The following is a 20,434-nucleotide window of genomic DNA, read 5'->3' as shown; positions in this document are numbered from 1 at the left end:
TATCCTTTCCCCTCTTTGTCCAGCCTGGGACATGGATGCGGTGTCTGGAACTGTGGCAACCCTCTGTGAGCACAAAGGAAGCCTGGTATGATTGCAGAGATGCTGGTCTGACATGACTGGGCTGCTGAACTAACGCAGACTTGCCTGTCTCCAGGATTCTTGTTATGGGAGAAAAATAAACCCCTATTGGTTCAAACCACTGCACTTGTCATAATCTCTGCTACTTGAAGCTAAAAGTGCTTCTAACTGATATACTAGCCATCCATTCATCCCACGATCCATCCATGTATCTGTGAAAATTAATAATGGGAAGCCTCACTCAAATGGAATCAGGAGGCCAGAAAGAGGAGCTCACACACATGTACCACTCAATACATGCACCACATCAACACAGATTCGGACAGGAAGAGCGGTACCTTCATCCCCAGCAGGAAGTGACACCGCTTTACCACTAGCAGAGGAAGGAAGATTTTTCTCCTTGCCTGGCAACAGCTCAGCCAATGAGAGACAGTCACAATCTGGCCAATGAAAACCCACCATACTCTGATCTCCCAGTTTCCTCCAACAGACTTTTTTTTTTTCTAACAGCCCATCCCACCTTCCCCTTCTCTAGAAAAGTGTCCTCTCCTTTGCCTTGCCAGACTTTCGTGTGGTTTGCCATAGTCGCAAGTCCTGAATTTCAGTTCTTTATACTGCTCCAGAATAAACTTGTTTTTCTGGTAAAGATAACTGGCTATTTTATTGTTTTTGGTTAACATAGCCAACCATCCATCCATCCACCTAGAGTTAACAATGGTTTTAAGGAAATGAGGGACATCTGCTTAAATTTACTTGAGAGACTTGGAGGAGACAGGAGGCATAGAAACCAACCGGAAGTTAGAAGTGGGCATGGAGTAGGAGTTCATGCCAGGGATGTCCTCTGTAGCAAGTTGTTTACTGTTAGAGGTAAGATTAGGGAAATGGAAAGTTTTGAAGAATTCCTAGATTTGTACAAAACCAAGCTCTCCAATGGGGATACCACTTGCACTATAGCCCTCTAAAGTAATGGAGGTTTTTCTCCTAGAGCTCACTTATCTCAGGCTTTGGAGATGGGTCAGAATTCCCCTCCATCCCATTGAGGCCTCTAACATTCTTTTGCCTCCTGGAGAGAAATCCACGCTCCACCGCAGCTTTCTGCAAGCTGGTTCCATCACCCAACCGCCCTGGTCAGCTCTCGGTGAGCCCAGCTGGGGACAAAACCAAGATGTCTCCCCAAAGCCGGGCCCAGTCAGGCCGTGGAAGGGTTCCCATTTAGAGGCTTGGACTTGGAAGTAAGAAATGCAGACTGCCTTGCTGAGAGTCACGACAGAGCTGCCCTGCCCCTGTGCCCCAGGGCTGAGCAAGGACCAGCAGGACCGCACGGTCGCTACTCATCTGTAGGGTTGGAGCTGCACACGGGAAGCAGGAGGGCTCAACAGGGGGTGCGAGGCCTGAACAAAGCCCTAGACTCAGCAGATCCCATCCGTGGGTAGGCTTTCGGTCTCTCCTCCAGTCACCCAGGACAGGCATTGGCCTGTCCCTTTCTGTCCTGCTGTCCCACGGGATGGCCGCAGCGTGCGTAGGGATGACCCATCTACCATGCCCCCTTATTCACGCCTCCAACATGAAGTGACCGTGCCGGACACTGATGGACAGGCCGGACAAGGCCGGCCGCCGCCCGGTCAGTCGGTCAGCGAACGACTGAGCCTTCACTCCTGCAGCCGCCCACACTTAGCTTGCAGGACGTGCCGGGCACGGCGGGAGCCCAGCGGACGGTGGCGCTCAGACCACACACCGCGGCACACAGCGCCGTGGACGGGCCGTGAACAACACGTGACCTACCGCCCACTGCCGCCGGCCGGAACCCGCCGCCCAGCGGCTCGCGTTTCCGGGGGAACTTCCCGGTGCGGCTCGCGCGCCGTCCCACGTGACGCGCGAGCGCGCCGGGGGAGGGAGCGAGCATGCGCGGCCTGCGCCGGTCACTTCCGGGCGGGCTGCGGGCGGGGGCGCCCGGTGGCTGCTTTCCGGGGCCCGCCAGGCCCACTGCCCGCCCCGCCCGCCCCGGCTGCTCCTTGCTGTTCTCATTTGGACTTGTCAGGGCGGCTTCTCCAGCCGCCCGCCTTTCGTCGCCACCCGTCTGGCTGCAGGGTCAACTCGGGGAGGGGGGCGTGGCGAGTTGTCCCCTCTCGAACCTCCGCAGGTGGCATCAGAGGACAGGCAGGTCGTTCGTAATAGAGAGTGAGGAGGCAGCGGGTAACGTGGGACCTGGGGGGCGAGAAGGAGCGGGGTCCGCGGGCCCTCGAGCCCCAGCCCCCGGACCCCGGATCCCAGACCCTGGACCCCAGACGAATCCCAGTCCTCGGACCCTGGATCCCAGACCGCGGACCCCAGCCCCCACCCCGGCCACCCGTGAGCCGCTGCTAGGACAGCCATCCCCGCCAGAAAAAAAAACCCAGCCTGGCAGGAAAGCACCCAGCACGCTTAGGACCTGGGCCTGGGCTGTGACGCCAGGCCTCAGAGAGGAAAGGCTGCGGACGATGCTGGGAAATGAGGTCAGAGGGAGGGCAGGGGCTTGGTCACTCGGGGAGGAAGGAGATAGAATGTCTTTGCCAGTGCGATGAGGAACCAGCGGGGGATTCTAAGCCACGGGGGGGATTGTGTGGAGGATGTTTGCGCTCGGAGTAGGGCGTTGGCAGTGGAGGAGAGAGATTGGACCTCTGTTCTGTGGACAGGCTTCAGAACTCGCTCTGGGCCGGGGGTAGTGAGGCAGAGGAGGGGCCCAGGGGTGACATCCAGGCTCTCAGCTTGAACAGCAGGCTTGCTGATGCCCTCATTTACCGAATGGGAGCAGCCGGGTGAAGAGTGGGTTTGTGGGGGGAAGTACAGGTCTCACTTTGTGTTCCTGGAAGGCACTCAGGAGTTGTGTGGGTGTTGCATATGTGACTGGGCTCAGAGGGGAGCTCGTGACAGGCAGCGTCAGTTTAGGAGGCCCCAGCAAGACATGGCATCCCGCAGGTTGGGAAAGGATGAGATTCCCTAGGGAGGGGGCACTAACCGTGGCGGGGCCAGGGGTGGTGCCTAGGAGGGCTGCTGAGGAAAGCCAGCACGTGCAGAGAGGTGATCAGGGTGGAGAGCAGCCAGGGAGGTAGAGAGAAAACTGGGAGATGCTGGGGAGGAGGGTTTGAGGGGGATGGTCAGCTGAGCCACATGCTGCTGAGAAATTGGTACAGAGCACAATGACAGCAGGGCCTCTGACTTGGTGACCTGGAGTTTCGGTGGTGTGTTGGGAGAGAAGCTGTTTGGAGAGGATTACAGAATAAATAGCAGCTCTTCTCCCTGAACTAGATGAGCTGAATTGAGAGTTCAGTGGAAAATGAACAGGCAAAAATAGCCCCCTCTCCCCAAAAAAACAGAAAAAAAGAGAAATTGGAGATGCTCGCCCCGCCAGATATCAGAACACGTGACGAGGCCCATTCAGTCCAGCCCTGGAGCTCGGCTGCGGGGACTGTGGGGTGGGAGAGCAGCGGGAGGGGACAGACCTGGACGCGCGTGGGGATTTGTGGAGGGGCCGCTCTCCAGTCAGCGAAGGGGAAGGTGGACACTGTAGTAAAGTGTTGCTCATGTGAAGAGTGAGAAAGTTAGATCCTCAGCTTGAGCATGTACCAGTTAAAACGAAAATATTGATCAAAGATATAAATGTAAAAGAAGTGAAACCGTAAAAATGCTAGAAAGGACTGGGTGAATTCCTTAGCCTTGGGGTAGAAATGCCTGTGGGAACGTGGGCAGAGGGGCTGAGCACAGGAAAGCAGGGAACCTCACATGTAACAAGAGAAACGCAAATAAAACGAGTCCGAGAGGCTGCTTTTCACCTGTCAGATATTTTTAAATCCCAAAGTTTGATACCACACTGGGCTGGCAAGGTGGTAGGGAAGTAGGTGCAGGGGGTGAAGGTAGGTGCGACCTCCACGGAGGCAGTTTGGCCCCTGATGGGATCATAGGTGCTTTTACCTACTGGGAGTGTACTCCGAATACCCCCTGTGCAGAAGGGTGCACGATCAAGATTATTAGCCGGAGCACTGCTTGTGACACCGAAAGCATGGAGACCACCCAGGTGTCCATCTCTAGGAGACCAAATAATACAATAGTACAGCCCCACCAGGGGGCACCGAGCAGCCACTGACAAATAAAAGGGTCAAGGAAATTTTTGTGTGCTGACCCGGGAAGGTCTCTATGGTCCTTTTTTAAGTGAGAAAAGAAAAAAAAAGCAACGTGCAGAACAGCATACATAGTATGCCACTTTTGGGGGGTGATAATGGGGGGAAAGAATATTTGCCTGTATTTACAAAAGAAACAATGGAGAATACACACAAGAAGTCCCCTGCCCCTGGACATTTAAGCCGTTTCCAGTGTTTTGCTACATTGAACAACGCTCGGATAAATACTCTTATACATAAGTCGTCGGCACATATGTGAGCCTATCTGTAGGATAGCTTCCTAGAACTTCTGGGTCCAAGCATTCATTGCCATTGTGACGTGGACAGCAGTTGTCAAGTCGCCCTCCACATCAGACACGTGCCAGCGTGTACCCTGCCCGTCATGCCCACAGCCTCCCCAAGGAATGGTGGTACCAGGCTGTTATCTTCGGCAGGTGGATGCAAAATGTATCTGTGTTTTTTTTACTCTGAACATGTATTACGGGGGACTTCCCTGGTGGCGCAGTGGTTAAGAATCCGCCTGCCAATGCAGGAGACACAGTTTCAAGCCCTGGTCCGGGAAGATACCACATGCCGCGGAGCAGCTAAGCCTGCGCGCCACAACTACTGAGCCTGCGCTCTAGAGCCCGCGAGCCACAACTACTGAGCCCGCATGCTGCAACTACTGAAGCCTGCACACCTAGAGCCCGTGCTCCACAACAAGAGAAGCCACCTCAATGAGAAGCCCGTTTACCACAAGGAAGAGTAGCCCCCGCTCACCGCAACTAGAGAAAGCTCGCACACAGCAACGAAGACCCAAGGCAGCCAAAAATAAAATACATTAAAAAATTTGAAAATAAACGTATTACGGAAAGTTTCAAATACACAAGTGTCTTTTAAGTACAATAAACTCCCTGTACCCGTCAACCAGTTTCAGCGACCACCCTCTTTCTGCCATTCTAGTTGTGTCTAGACCTTCACCTGCTCTTGTCCTCCTGCAACTGTTTTAGTCTTGACAGTACATGCGTTGAAATGCACAAAGCTTAATTGTAACTCTTGACAAACGCTACACCTGCACAGCACACCCCCAATAAGCTCTAGAAGTGTCTGTCACCCCAGAAGGTTGCTTACATCCTGCCCAGTCCGTCCTTCCCCTCTGCCCAGACCCCCTTGGACAGTTGTTCCTGCCCTCAAGCTTCCTGCCGTCAGTGTGTGTGGCTGGCCGCCTTCTCCCCTCCGAACGGTGACGTTCACCCACATTGTGCCTTACTCGCTGGTCCCCTTCGGGTCCGTTCTATGCCATGGTGTGAGTGTGCTGCCATCACATTCACAGACATTTGGGCTGTTTCTAGTTTCCAGGTAATAGGGAAAATCCACTGTGAACATTGGAGTCGGGTCCCTTTGTGCTCACGGGTGTCAGTTCTCCTGGGCTGCGCCCTGGAGCAGAGCTGACCTTGGTGAGAAACGCGATTCCTTTTGCACGCAGTGTGGGAGCGTTCCGGAGGCTCCAAGTCCCCCACCCATGCTTGGTGGTGTCGGTCGTTGAGTTTCAGGATGGGCGTGTGGTGACGGCTCGCTGTGGTTTTATTTCACACTCTTCCACGTGCCTCTCAGCCATTTATGTGTGTAACTTCCCTTGGGACGTGTCTCTAGACCCTGCGGCTACAAACGCACACGTCTGGCTGGTTGCAGCTTCTGTTTTTCAAGGATGAGCTCCTGTCCAGTTTCTGCCTGCTTCACTTGCTCTCCAGTGCCTTCAAGGTGTTATTTAAAACATATATTTTTGTCCAGCATTTCTGACTGTCGTCAGTGGGGGTGGGCGGCAGTCCAGCCATGGTCCGCCAGCATCGCAGACGCTGTGAGATTCATTTGCATGTCTCTCTGTTACGATACCGTTATGAAGGAGGTCAGGCAGAGCCATCAGGCCTGCCTTTTCCCTGGACTCCACAGCGAAGGGAATGTTTACAGCCGTCCAGGTTCTGGTTTTGCCCAGGAGTCTGACAGAAAAAGAGGGCCAGTGACTCAAGGTCTGGGCAAGGGGAGTGAGTAAAGAGGGGGGCAGGGCGGGAGACGTGGTGAGAAGATGGGCAAGGTCAGTGGGTTCACAACCACGAGGCCAAAGAATTATTACTGAGAAGCTTGATCAGGTCAACGGGGAGCAAGGGAGTCTGAAGTTCAGATCCCAGAGCACATGCTGTTGCTGGTGGTGACGGAGCCACGAGTGGGCCTGGGGGGCGATGGAATAGGCCTGGGAGCCCAGGGCAGGGAAGGCACTGTGTCTCCTGCACAGGGTTGAATCTCAGAGGCCTTGGCAACTGGAGAGGGAGATGGCGGAGGGGAGACAGGCAGAGGTCCCAGAGGGGCAAGGATGGCACGAGCCTCCAGAGGGCTGGGGTCTTGTGAAGCGTGATGGGGACACATGTGCTTCCCTTCCTGGCCCGGCTGGTGGGGGCTGATGGGAGAAAAGGCTCATCCGTGCCCCCTGAAGGAAAGCAGAGTCTGCGCGGGATGCTCAGGTGGGACCAGGCGAGGGGCCGCCCTGGGGAGGAGGAGTCTGCCCTACGATGGAATGAGGGCGATGGCGGCCCCTGTAGGGGGTGTGGGCAGAATGGTATCAGGCCTGCAGGTTCTTGAGGAGGGCGATGTCCCCAAAGCTGTGGCTCTGAGTGCCAGGCGGCCCACAGCGCATGGGTTGGAGGGCAAAAATGGAAATATCAACAAATGTCACTGGCAAAAAAACTGCAGTGACTCATCTGGATCTGGGCAGAGCCAGGCAGGGATCTGGGCCTCCCGGCTCCTAGGCCAGGGTCCTCTGGCCTCCATGCCCTTCTGAAACACCAAAGGTGCGGGTTGGACTTTGTCCCCCAACTTCACATGTAGAAGCCCTGACCCCCGGGACCTCAGAACGTAACTGCATTTGGAGATGGGGTCTTTACAAAGGTAATCAAGTTAAACTGGGGTCACTAGGGTGGGCCCTAATCCAGTCTGACTCATGACCTTATAAGAGGAAGAGATGAGGTCAGAGACACGCACAGAGGGACGACCACGTGAGGACACGGAGAAGACGGCGTCTACACGGCACGGAGACAGGCCTCGGGAGAAGCCAGCCCTGCACCTCCAGGATCTGGGATTCCAGCCTCCAGGGTATCAGACAGTGATGCCTGTTGTCTAAGCCCCTGCCTGTGGTGCCGTGTGACAGCAGCCCTAGCAAACTAGTACCACCAGTGAAGCTGTGATATTATGATTTATAATAAGAAATACAGGGAATTCCCTGGCTGTCCAGTGGTTAGGACTCTGCACTTTCACTGCCGAGGGCCCGAGTTCAATCCCTGGTTGGGGAACTAAGATCCCCCAAGCCACGCAGCGAGCGCAGCCAGAAAAAAAAAAAAGAAATACATATTTGGTCTTCGTCCCTGTTTCTGGCACAGAGCCCCTAAAACCCTCGGCATTTCCTAAGTGAAGAGAGTCGTCAAGGTGTCTTCTGTTGTGTGAATGAGGTGACTTTGGAAGCACCTGAGGGTGGGGACTGGTTGCCAGGAGAACCAGCCACGTGATGACAGGGGTGGAACTGTCAGTCCCCACCCACCCCACCCCCCATCCCTGACCTCTGGGTAGGGGAGAGGGCTGGAGGTGGAATCAACGGTCAATGGCCAGGGACTTCCCTGGTGGCGCAGTGGGTAAGACTCTACGCTCCCAACGCAGGGGGCGGGCTCGGGTGAGATCTCTGGTCAGGGAACTAGATCCCAAATGCATGCCACAACTAAGGAGCCTGCGAGCTGCAACTAAGACCCGGTGCAACCAAATAAATAAATATTACAAAAATCAATAGCCAATGTTTTCATCAATCATGCCCACACATGCAGCCTCCATGATACCCCAGAAGGGTGAGGTTCGGAGGGCTTCCTGGCTGGTGAGCCCGTGGAGAATAGGGGAGAGTGGCTCATTCAGGGCGAGCCTGGAGGCTCACACCTTTCCCCACACCTCGTCCCGGCACCTCTTCCGTCTGGCTCTTCCTGAGTTATATTCTTTTATAATAAGCCGGTGATCTAGTAAGTAAACTTTTCCTGAGTTCTGGAGCCACCCTAGCAAATTAATCAAACCCAACGAGGGGTCGTGGGAACCTCTGCTCTATAGCCCAAGGGTTAGAAGCACAGGTGACGACCTGGCGTCTCAAGTGGGTGGGTGGTCTTGTAGGGCTGAACCCTTAGCTGTGGGATCCGAGCTTTACCTGGATAGATAGTGTCGGAATGGAGTTGAATTGTAGGACGCCCAGCTGGTGTTAGAGAATTGCTTGCTGGAGGAATGCGAACGCCCCCCCCCAACACACACACACACACACACACACACACACACACACACACACACAGAGAATGGAATTGGGTCCAGAACCTAACTTTCAAGGCCTCAGCTGTCTGCTCAAGGAGGCAAGGGAACAGGTTTCTCTTTACACAGATTTCTGTTCAAATTGGTGAAAACAAACCCATCTGGGTCCAACTCAGGGAGGCGAGGCCCTGCCCCCGGATTTCGCGAGATCCCTCAGGTCACTGACTTCTCTGTGGGGCTACCCGCTAGCCTGGCCGGAGCCGGGGTCAGGGGGCCTGGACACTGTCAGCCCAACCGGTTTCCTCTCTGAACGGCCCCTGCCCGGCCCCCGCCCTCCTGCCAGCTGTCCTAGACTCCTCGGTCCACGTCGCCCCCCCTCCAGAGCCCTCCAGGGGCCGAGCAGGGACAGCTGCGGGGGGAGCATGCGGGGTGGCCCAGGAGGCCTGGGGCCCAATGGCGACGCTCCTCCAACTGCCCTCCCGTCACACTACGACGACCCAGCATGGCCAGCACTCCAGGGACTGGCTTGCCTGCTCCGTGGGGCACTGTGGCCAAGCCCTCCACCCTCCGCCCTGGGTGGGCATTGTCAGCAGCAGCGCTGCCCGTGTGCCCATTGGACGGTGCCCCAGGCTCCCCTCAGCAGCTGTCTGCCATGCCTCGGTGCCTGTTCTACAAGTGAGGACACGGAAGGGGGGAGAGGAAGGGACCCGGGGACAGGGACCGAGGAGGGCTTCTCTCCGTGCTGGTGCTGGGAGGCCAGGTGGCCTGCGTCGGGTGGGGAAGGCACAGACATCTTCCTTTCTGAGAGGGGGGTGGGGGTGGGGGCGGAGGGGGAGGGGACTGAGAAGGTCCTGGAACTTGAGGGCGCAGGAAGCGGGGCGCAGATGCAGCGCCACTGGGAGGACGTCACCGTCTCCGCCACCTCTCGGCTTGTAGATATCGAGCACCGGGCCCTCAGCTTGGAAACTGGCCTAGATGAAGGGTCAGTTTCCGTGGGGACCCGCCACAAAGGCAGTGGTGGAAGTGACCGTGGACGTAGGGGAGGAGGGGGAGGGGAGGTATAGTGACCATGGCAATGACAATGGCCGTGCAGGGTCGGGCGTTGAGAAAGGAACCACGCGGCTGAGGTGGGAAGAGGAGTGCCAGGGGACCAGCAGAAGCTGGGAAGCAGGGCTGGAGCCGTGTCCGAAGCCTGTGCGTCTGTCCTCGGGTGTCTGAGGATGAACCTCCCTCAGCAGCGGGGATGAACCCAGGGAGGGGCGAGACCAGGTGTGGGGGGAGCGGGCAGCTGGCTGAGCCCCCTGCGCGGGATGGAGGAAACTGGGGAGGGAGGCCTGAGGCTGGCCAGAGCTGCCCTGGCCTCTCCCTGCCTCAAAGCCGGTGGCTTCCCCGGAGCGCCCCGGCCGTCACAGCCCTGCGCCCGCTCGCACACGACCCCTCGCTCTGACGCCCCTGCAGCGGCGGCCCTCGGCCTGGAGCACCCATCTCCGCATCCACCTGGAGCGTCCTGAGCGCTCACCCTGCCAGGGGTCCTTGGGGAGCCCCTCTTGCCCCGGAGCCCGACCCTCTGCACTCTCCGTGGGCTCCTCCGTACCGGGGGCCGCGTCCAGCACCGCCAGTGTTCCCGAAGTCTGTGCAAAGAGGGCCTGGCTTTGGGACCGCGGGCCAGCGGGCCCCTCCACGAGCCTCCCAGGGGCCAGGCTGGATGCCCTCCCCCCACCCCAGGAGCGGGTCGACAGCTTCGGGGGTGGGCGTGTCAGTGTGCAGAGTGCTAACGCGGCTGGGCAGAGCCGCCGGCGCGAGGGGTCCCGGAAGCCCCTCCCTAGTCAGCTCTGCGCCCAGGCACATTTTGACTGCCCTCTGCCCCTGCCCGGCTGGCACGGGGCTCTGAGAGGGCCTGGGCTGAGTCATGGGCCCAACTGGGAACATGACAGGGCCTCCCTGCAGGACAGTGGCTTAGGTCCAGGAGGGAGGCTCCTAGGAGCCAGGCTGGACCAGGGAGGGAAGGTGCCAGGTACAGCCTCCCAGAAGCAAGGCCTTGCACTTGGGGTCAGGACTGGGGAGGCCTCGAAGCTTGGCCCAAGAACCAGCAGCCCTTCTGGCACCAGCTCAGCTCGGGGCAACTTCTGGGGACCTCTAGGCAAGCAAGGTCCCCCCGCCCTGCCCTTGGGGTCTGTCTCAGCTCTTCCTGGAGGGTGTTTGGCCAGGACTAGGCCTGGGACACACATAAGGCCATCTGCCATCTGTCCCAGGCCTGGTGAGGGAGGGACAGCTCCCAGGAGGCTCAGGGAAGCACCAACTTCACGCCCCTCCATGAAGCCGCGGGGTGGGGGGTGGGGGGCCCTGGAACACCCGTACACACCCTCCCATCAGCCCGGGCACCAGCTGGGCTGGCTCAGGGATCCTGGAACCACCAAGGGGCCAGGCCCACCCAGCCACCCAGCCAGCCTGACCCCCCGGCCCTCTAGACATCAAGCTGGGCTCCACGGAGTGGGGATGGGGGGCAGCGGGCACACAGCCCCCTCCCAGGCCTGCCCACCTCTTGTGAGGACCCATCCCGCCCAGAGGGAGGTAGAGGTACAAATGAGGTGTGGAGGGAGGGGAGAGGGCACAGGGTGGGCTTGGGGAGGGGAGGGGGGTGGGAGAGGGCAGGGGAGCTGGGGCTGCCTCTGAATGCAGGGGGACAGGAAGACCCAGAACCACAGGACTGGGAGCCTCAGATCTGAGTCCCAGGGCCTGCGGGTGCTCAGAAGTCACCCCAAGCGAGAAGCCACGAGGCCTCTCACCAGGTCCCAAGCCGCACCCTGCTCCCCGGGACTCCCCTCCCCCAATTCAGGGTTAACGGGGTACAAATCTGGGGAAAGAGTGTCTGTCACCTGTCCACGCCCTGCCCCAGTCCACTCCACCCATGAGACACAGCAGGTGGCATCTGGGGCGGGGCGCCCAGACTGCCCACCACCCCCACCTGGGTCCCCCGCAAGACCGGCAGTGCCCCCAGTTTCCACACGCACTCCTGTCCCCAGGAATAATCACAGCCATCTCCACCTGGGGTGGGCTTTATTACCACTGCCACTGAGACGATGAGAACATGGGAAGATAGCACTGATTTCCAGACCTTCACAGCAGGCGGGCATGTGCACGCAAACCTCCCGCGGAACGCTAGGCATCAACTGTCCTCTGGGCACCCAGAGCCACCCCCCAGGGGCAGGACAGTAGTGACCGAGGGGCGGGAGGCTGGGCCGCCCAGGAGGACCCCACACCGCAGGCTCCACCCGAAATGCATTTACACACGTCTGTGCTACACGATGGCACACGATTAGCGTCTTAAATATACTTGTGTGTGTATGTATATCTATTTTATCTGAACCGCGCCAGCTATTAAATGTAAAACTGACCACTTCTCTGTACATTAACTTCACAGTAACCGTTTGCAAAAGACAATGAATCCAGTGTTGATAACTCAGGGCAGGCTTCCTGCCCCAGGAAAATAAATTTCTTCCCCGGTGGAAACTCCTTGGGGAAAACCAGGCCCGATGCTCACCTCCCCGCTGCCTGCTGGGGTGGGCGCGCGGCTGCTGGTCCGGCTCAGGCCCCGCCTTTGCTGGACACAGGTGCCCACACAGGCAGACTCACACACACACACACACGGAAATCCGATCATGAAGCACATCATGCCAAGCGTGAGGTCCCACCAGCCCTTCCAGAGGTGGGGGGGCAGGACAGTCAGAAGCGGAGGTCCCCTTGCCCCAGCTCTCTCTCTGGTCCGCAGGCCAGTTGCCCACACACCGGGAGAGCCGAGGGCTTGCAGGGAGACGGTCCCCGCCTGTCCACCTGCTGCAAAGGCCAATGGTCTTCTCACTCCAGACCAGGCAAACAAATAAATACGACATCAAGTGTTGTCAGGGGCCGAGAAGATCACTTAAACTTAAACTCTGACCTCAGCACCACTTCCAGTCACAGCAGAAAGAGCCCATGCAGCCTGGGGAAACCAGGAGCCCAGGTGGCTCTGCCACCTGCGGGACTCCCAGAAGCTGGGGCAGCCCCACCCCTGCCCACCCCTTTGGGTTCCAGCAGCGAGCCCTGCTGGGTGAGCAGGCAGGCAGGGCGGGGTGCTCCCCACCAAGCACGAATGTGGTGGCCTTTTGCGTTTTAGGAGCTTCAGCCCAGAGGCCCCCCCGCCGCCCCTCCTCGCGAGACGGCTGCTCTCACCCAGGCCCCGCCGTAGGGAAGGGAATCGCTGCAAACATGGCTCCTGGTAAAGACAGCAGCCTTCGGCCCCCCTGCTCAGTGCTCTGGAAATGACCAGCAGCTCCAGGGAGACCCTGAGCAGGCGAAGTGACCTTCGAGGTCAGGCCTACCGCTGACCTGCGGTACTCAAGGCGGGCAGCTGCGTTCCCAGCCCTCTCAGTCCCGCCCTGGGGAGACTCAGAGGCGCCCTGGATCCTGTGCTCAGGCAGGGGAGCGGCATGGCCCATCACCCACGGGCAGACATCTGGCAACCTCCGGAGGCTCCTTCTGTATCTAAAGAGAATCGTTTCCAAGTCCCCACTTTCTCTGCCCTGTGATACGCTGCGGTCAGGGCCGAAAGCTCTGGAGGGCCGACCTGCCACCCCAGCGCCGGTAACTCGCAGCTTCTGCTGCCCTGGGGACCCTGCTGGGGCCTGCACCCCCGTCACACCAGCTGTGCCCTGCTGGCTCTCACTGTGCCCGGGGCCTCCCTCGCAGGGGCTTCCACTGCCACCCACCAGGAGTAGCCTGTTCCATCAAAGCTCCCTGTCGGGGTCTCCCACTGGCAGCAGCTGTGAGTGTGCATCCGTCACCGAGCGTGGTGCCAGGCTCGCAGGGTACCCCTGAGCCTGCTGGGGAGCTGGTCAGGAAAGCCCCGGGTGGAGGGTCAACGGGCCTGCTCGAGCTGGGGACACTCCTCGGGACTGGCTGAAGGGACGGAGAGGAGGACGGTGTCTGGTCAGGGCACGGCCGGGAGCAGAAGTGAGTTGGCGGAGGCACAAGGCTGGAGAAGGGCTGTCCGTGGGGCTCCCAGTCGGCCCAAGTCTGAGGCCACGCTCCCAGGGAAGCAGGGCTCTTTACCCCCGGCGGGCCCAGCCTCGGGGGCTTCACCTGCTGAGCTCTGGCCCCTCACACTCCATCCTCACCCCTGCAGCGAAGGTCACACCAGCAGGGACTTGACCAGGCCACAGTGGAACTTGCGGACGTGGCGGTAGAGGTCCCCCGACTGCGTGAAGCGGCGCTCGCACCAGCGGCAGGCGTGGGGTTTCTCGCGCGTGTGCACCACGGCGTGGCGGCTCAGGTTATGCGAGTACTGGAAGCTCTTGCCGCACTGCACACACGTGTAGGGCTTCTCGCCCGAGTGCGTGCGCTCGTGCCTCTTCAGCGTGTAAGTGCAGGAGAAGGTCTTCCTGCAGAGCGGGCAGGTGGGCGCTGCGCCGTCGGGCGAGAGCCGGGCGCGGCTGCCGTCCCGCTCGCGGAAGTGGGCGCTGAGGTGCAGCTGCAGCACGTGGGCGCTGGGGAACAGCTTGCCACACAGCGGGCAGAGGCAGAGGCGCCCGCCCGGCCGCAGCACATCCTCGATCGCCCCCCGCTCTGCCTCCAGCTCCAGTTCCCCACTGCCCACTTCGCTGACCGGCAGCGGCTCCAAGCCTCCGGCCAGGCGCTGAGCTGCAGGAACACAGGGCGGCTGCAGGGGGCTGTGGGGGCACCGAGGGCTTCTGCTGTCCCCTTGCTCGGACAGTGAGTCTGACTCGTCCTTCACGATCGGCTGGGCCCCTGGCTGCATCCGGCTGCAAGGGGGTGTCTGGAGGACGCAGGGTGGGTGGATTGGCTCCCGCCTCGGGCCAGGCTTCAGCGACAGGTCCAGGGCCCGGTCTGACTCTCCAGGAGCCTGCCAGGGGGGAGGCCCCCGTGCCAGTGGAGGGCGCGTGGCCTTGACCCCAGCGGGAGGGAGCCTGGCCTTCTGGGCGGCTGGACAGAGTGCAGGGGACCAGGCAGACAAGGGGCCTGGGGGCTGGCCAGGCAGCTCTGCCCCAGGGGCAGGCGTCTCCAGGGGCAGTGCGCGCTCCTTCTCCCGGAGCCTGTTCTTGCAGACCTTGACGATGTCGTACATGTGCAGGTAGCTGGCCGCGGCCAGGACGTCCTCGATGGGCAGGCTGCGCAGGTCCAGGCGGCCCTCGTACATGAAGTCCAGCAGACGGCCGAAGGCGGGCGCCGTGACGATGTCGCCGTTGAGCCGCACCGTGTCGCGGCTGCCCGCGGGCCGGTCCCTGTAGAAGAGATGGAAGTAGACGCTGCACGCGGCCAGCACGGCGCGGTGGGCCGGGAAGTGCGCGTCGCCCACCAGCACGGTGCAGTCGCACAGGAAGCCCAGCTCACGCTGCTGCCTCAGGCGGCCCAGCAGCCGCCCGCCGTGCTCCGGGAACTCCATGCCGCCGCGGTCATCACCTGGGCACAAACGGGACTCCCGTGAGCGCGCCTGGAGACGCCGCGGCCGCCGCTCACCCCCAGTCGCCCGACCAGCCCCCAGCCCTTCCCGGGTGCGGGCAGCGCGGGGAGAGGGGCGCGGGGCTCCGCGCGCAACTGCCCGCCTGGAGCCGCCCTGGGCACCTGCCCGGAGCAGGAAAAACTCGATCGAAAGTAAATAGGAGCCGCTCCGCCGCGGGGGCGGGTCCCGGGACGCAGGCGGAGGGGGCCGGAGTCGCGCGAACCTGCGCGCGTCCCCGCCGGGAGTGCCCCTCCCCGCCAGGGCGCCTCTGAACTTCACTCCCGGGCGCCCGCCTGCCGCGTCCCCCGACGCCCGAGTCGCCGCGCCACCGCCACCCCCGGCCCGCGCCCCCGCGCCGCCTCCAGCTGCTGCCCGGCCCGCCAGATGCAGCCGCCGCCGCCGTGGGCCCCATTTATGGCAGCGCGGCCGCGGGGAGCGGGCCGGCGGGCGGGGCGGGCAGAGCCGGGCGCCCGCCCCCCGCGCTCACCTCCGCCGCCCCGAGCTCCTCTCCGGCCGCTGCCCGCGCCGCACGCCCTCCCCGGTGCCGCCCCGGCGCGCGCGGAGCTGCGGGCAGCGCGTCCCGGCGGGGAGGGCGCGGGGACGGGGAGGGCGCCGAGCGGGGCGCGCTCCAACTTGGCTGGCCGGGCAGCACCCGCCGCTCGCCCCGCCCCGGAGAGAGCGAAACTCGGGGCGGGGGCTGGAGGGGGCGGGCCGAGGCGACTTCCCGGAGCGGCGGAACCGCTGAGGTCACCCACGCCACCCCTTCCCTGTCCGCCCCGCCCGGCCGGGCCCCGCGCGCCGCCATCTGGGGCGCTGGGGTGGGAGGGGACGCGGGGCGCGGCGCGGGGGGGGGGGGGAGGGGGCTCTCTCGCGATACTTGCCGTCTCGTCCTCAGGGCACCCCCCCCCCCGCATGGGGTCCCAACTGCGCCCGTCTGTTAAGGGACCCCTTCCGAGGACCAGCTCCTCTCCCGGCCAGCGCTGAAGCAAGTAACCCGAAGGCACAGACGGGACACGGCCTCCTGCCACCTCGCGGGGCGCCTGCCCTGGGATGGAGCAGGGGGAGTGGGTGGTCGTAAATATGGAAAAGATGACACCCCCTTTTCGTTGAAAGGCCTCGTTTTGAATTCAGGTTAATTTAGCTGGGACCCTCTTCCAAACACAGCCGGGTTCTCGACCTTGGAGTCTTGAACAGAGAACTCTCATCTTGTCAGCCCACCGAGCAAAGCCTCTGCTGGGAGCCGGGCGCTGAGCGGTGTATTGGGAAAGCATTGGGGGCTGCGCACGTCCCAGAAGTGATGGGGGTGAGGGGACCATCGCGGTGATGGAGAGAGAGGAATGTGCACCCAGACCCCAGAGCCAGCGGGAAAGCGTTCAGGGAGAGGAGACGCCTTGGAGGGGCTGGGTTGGCGTCCCCCGGGGCTTGGTGATTCAGGCGCAAGGGCACCGTGAAGGTGTGAGGGGACACCCAGATCTGCTGCGTGAAGGAAAGAGCCCGAGAAAAATAGGAGTGGCTTTGGAGAGGTTGGGGCCCCTGGGACGGGGTGTGCTGTTGGTGGGGGTCTTTTCCCAGCCACCCTGGGCAGAGCAGGACTGAGGCACTGTGGGCCATTGCTCAGCTCTTCACAGCAATCCTGCTAGTCAGGTGCTCTGATCCGTTTAGGTGGAGGTTCGCTAAGGTGCCCAGGGCCACACAGCAGGCAGTAAGTTGTTGAACCAGGATTCAGATCTGGCAGTGTCCTCAATTCTCGCCTGCGTAGCCCAGCAGCCGGGGAGGAGCAGAAAGGGGGCCTTGACCAGAAGTGGGGGTGGTCTTGGGGGAGGGGCTGCATTACAAAGGCCGGGACCCCACTGGGCAGGTGTACCAGGGCAGAGGAAGCAGCAAGAGGTGTGGGGAGCCCTCCAGCATGCCCCTGCAAGGCTGGGACCCCTGAGAGGAGGGGGTTCCTGGCTGTGAGATGGGGTGGGAGCCCCCAGGGATCCTATTCAAACCCTGGTGGGGTGGGGGCCTGAGGAGTGGCCAGAGGCCCCAGGGCCCACCGCAGTTAGGACCGAAAGTCTGAGGGAAGGAAAGCCACATTCTTATACTAAAATACTATTCCTTATCTACCTGAAATTCAAACTTGACCGGACAGCTTGCATTTTTATTTCCTAGGTTCGGCAGTCTCAGCCTGGAACCCTGGACTCACACTGCACTCAGAGCCAGAGAGGCTGCCCTGGCTCCCATGGCCCAGGCGCTCTGGGGATCCCTTCCTGAGGAGCGCCGACCTCCTCCTCCACACCCACGCCCCCCCACCCCAGCGGGGGGAGCTGATTTCAAGTCAGCTCAGAGTGAACCCGGAGGGGACTGCCTCCTGGGGTCTTGCCTGCATCAGAGCCCTGCCCCTGCCCCCTCCCAGCCTTGGGCATGACCCTTAACCTCTTCAAACCTTAATATTCTCACCTGCAGAATGGGTAGATTAACTGCGGGGCCTGGCACACAGCAAGACTCCAGGCCCTTTCATGGCTAGTCCTCAGGTTCCACACTTTTCTCCCCGGAGAGCCCTTCCCGGCTCCTCCCCAGTCCTGTCTCTGCGCCAGTGTTACCCCCTGGGAGTGGTCCTTCCTGATCACCCCCGCTCAGGTCCCCCCAAACCCACAATCTCCTCTGTGGCCTTGGCCTTCTCCAGAGTGCTCCCCGTGTCAATGTGGCCTCGGCACCCCCCACTCCCCGCTGTATCCTCGCTGCCAAGAAGTTGGCGTGGCACAAAGTGTGGGTGCAGTTGTGTCTCTTGAGTGAAAGCGGGGCAGAGGCGTCTGTGCGGGATGTCCACGGGTGCCACCAACCTAATCCCGGCTGCTCCATCGTGCCCACCTCCCCAGCCAGACGAGGAGTGAGGCCCTGGGGCGGGCAGAGTGTCCTGGCCTGCCCTGCTTGGCTGGTGGGACAGAGGGCTCCTTGGGGCCCTGACAGAGGTTGTGGGGCATGGACAGGGGTCACAGCAGCAGCAGGGGACGCTGCCAGCAAGAGGCTGGGGTTGTGCTGGGTAAGGATGGCTAAAGGAGGAGAAACCTCACTGGGAGGAGGGGATGGGGGAGAGAGGCCCCTGCATTTTTCTGGTCGGAAGGTCTTAAGTCTTCCTGGAGTTAAGTCTTCCTTAAGGCCCAGGAGCCGCCATCCCAGGCAGCCCCGAGATGGCACTCGGCAGCTAGCAGCCCCCTGGCTCCCAGATCCCCTCTTCGGCCTGGTGCGGTCTTGGGTACAAGGATGACAGGAGGCTGTCGCAGTGGTGGGGGCACAGCGTCCCTGAACGCAGCCAGCCAGGCGGCCATCTGGCCCGGGAGCTGCCTGGAGGCCCCGCCCTACAGCTGCTGCTGAGACTGGGCAGCCCGGGGCTCCGGCCCCTGAGCCCTGCCCGATGGCCGGCAGCTGCGGAAGGTGACAGGGCCAGAGACCCTGTGCTTTAGGAGGGGGCAGGTGGCCTTCCTCCCCAGGGGCCGGTGCAGCAGTTTTTGTTGCAAACATCTGTCTAAGGGGCTCCTCCGCGGCCTGAGCCTCAGCCAGGGTGGCCGGTGGGTCTGGGTCCTCTCCTTGACATTCTGTCTGGGGGGGGCAGGCAGGAGGTGTTCTAGAGAGGGACTCTGCTTTACCTCCAGAGGCCAGAGGAGGGCGCTGGCCCTGCCCGAAGAGATGCCCCAGCCACAGGGCAGGCTCATGTAGGCACTGCACGGAATGGGGTGTGGGGCTCACCGCAGGTCACGGGCCCTTGGTGGGCGCACTGGGCAGGGAGGCCTCCTGGAGATGGGCCAGTGGTGAGGAAGCCTGGAGGTTTTGCACCACCGTGATGACACCTCTGGCCAAGATGCTGTCTTCAAATGGCCGGCAGGCCCGAGGACAGCCTGGGGAGTCGCCACGTTATCCACGAGAGGGCGCCCTCCCGGGGCCCCCAGTGGCCCTCGAGGCCACCGGGCCTCCTCTGCCTTCTCCTCAGCGTTGCCAGCGCAGGATGGGTGGTGGGTGCGGAAACCCCTCCTGGGAGAACGGTGGGTGGGTGGGATGGTCCCAGAAGGGGGTGAGCGACGGCCAGGTGCCCCAGCAGCACGCGCCAGTCGGGCCTCTCCCCTGGCCCCTGGAGGCGGGGCCTGGGGGTGCACATTCAGAGCTCACGCAGCTGGCTGGGGTGGGAGGGCGGGGTGCCAAGGGGAGAGGCCCAGAACTGGGTGTCCTCCCCCGGAGGAGCGAGTGTCCCCCCGAGCAGGGGAGGCAGTCCTTCCCTCAGGAGCGGCCTTCTCTCGGTCAGCCCCAAGAGGAAGGGACGGCGGAGTCCTAGTGCCGGCTGCGGACGCTGTCCTGGGTGCTCAGCTGCTTCTACCTCTGACCCAGATGAAGTGTCTATACCCCCCCAGGCTGAACTCTGACCCTGGACGAGGAACAAAAATGTCCTCCTCCCCCCAAGTACATACCAACCCCAGAAAGGTAGCCCACAAGTCTTCCTTTTACAAAAGGCTTACCATCAACTTGGAGGCCTCAGGGTTGGGGGGAGGGGCAGCTGTTGGAGAAACTTGCGATCAACAGGGCCCAGGGAGGGGTCAGGGTGGGGAGTTGTCTGCAGTGTCCTGCTGGCCCCTTAGCTGTCCCCCAGTGGACCGTGAGTGCCTGGGGCCCAACCAGACATTAGGGAGGATCCTGGGCTGCCTCAGCCGTGACCGCTCTTCTCTGGAGTCTGCCCCCTCCAGCACCCCTTCTGGGTGTCTGTGCCCGACTCAGGGCGGTCACTCCAGGCCAGGTGTGCTGGATGAAGCGGTGCCAGTTGGACGCCCCTCCACTGGCCCCTGTGGCACTCTTCTCCCTCTGTCACCACATGAAGTCCCCGTCCACTTTCGTAGCTGCCAGGTGTCAGTATTTTCCTTTTGGGGAAGGGGAGCTCCTGGCAGACCCCAACCAGGGAGCAGGCCTCGCACTGCCGCTCACTCCAGGGCGAGACCCACAGTAGGCCTTCAGCACACAGATGACCGATCGCCCACCTTCCAGCCAGCCTCCTGCACGACCCCCAGGGGACCTGCACTAGTTAGGGTCCTTGGATTGGGTCTTTTAGGACCATCCCGGCCCCTGCAGCCCTCAGCTCCCGAGCTTCAACTACCACTTGGGGCACATTCTAAAAGTCACACTAACCTACACCCCAACCCCAGCCCCGCCCGATGGAGGCAGAAGCCCAGAATTCGTCCCAGACCGGCCCTTTTAACAGAGTCGGGGCAGCACTGGGCCGAGAAGTGCGGGCTCACCGGACAAACTGGGAAACCAAGGCCAGAGAGGACGTGGCCTGGGGACAGGCCCCGCGGAGGAGCGCAGCGGTTCCCGTCCCCGAGGGCCGCCCGCTGCGCGCTCCCGCCCCCGGCGCCGCGCCCTCGCTCGGCCCACGGTGGGG

General features: G+C 61.5%; 2 protein-coding genes across 2 annotated transcripts; both read right to left on the bottom strand.

Moving 5' to 3' along the window:
• Positions 1-5,460: 5,460 nt before the first annotated feature.
• LOC149750374 (uncharacterized) lies at positions 5,461-13,009 on the bottom strand. The gene is made up of 4 exons (XM_089906290.1): positions 12,893-13,009; positions 10,054-10,165; positions 6,373-6,509; positions 5,461-6,342 (listed from the first exon to the last, which is right to left on the bottom strand). The coding sequence occupies exons 1-4, from the start codon at positions 13,007-13,009 to the stop codon at positions 5,980-5,982; spliced, it is 729 nt and encodes a 242-aa protein (XP_089762416.1). The 3' UTR covers positions 5,461-5,979.
• On the bottom strand, positions 11,575-15,686 carry ZBTB42 (zinc finger and BTB domain containing 42). The gene is made up of 2 exons (XM_022575935.3): positions 15,518-15,686; positions 11,575-14,990 (listed from the first exon to the last, which is right to left on the bottom strand). Exon 2 carries the CDS (start codon positions 14,971-14,973, stop codon positions 13,702-13,704), a length of 1,272 nt encoding a protein of 423 aa, XP_022431643.1. The 5' UTR covers positions 14,974-14,990; positions 15,518-15,686; the 3' UTR covers positions 11,575-13,701.
• Between the last annotated feature and the right edge of the window lie 4,748 nt (positions 15,687-20,434).

This window comes from Delphinapterus leucas, chromosome 2 (assembly GCF_059928025.1).
Source record: "Delphinapterus leucas isolate spDelLeu-1000000601 "Yukka" chromosome 2, BTC_Dleu_Yukka2, whole genome shotgun sequence".
NCBI classification, from domain to species: Eukaryota; Metazoa; Chordata; class Mammalia; order Artiodactyla; family Monodontidae; genus Delphinapterus; species Delphinapterus leucas.
The sequence above is the reverse complement of the archived record's forward strand: the minus strand, read 5'-3'. Positions and strand labels throughout refer to the sequence as shown.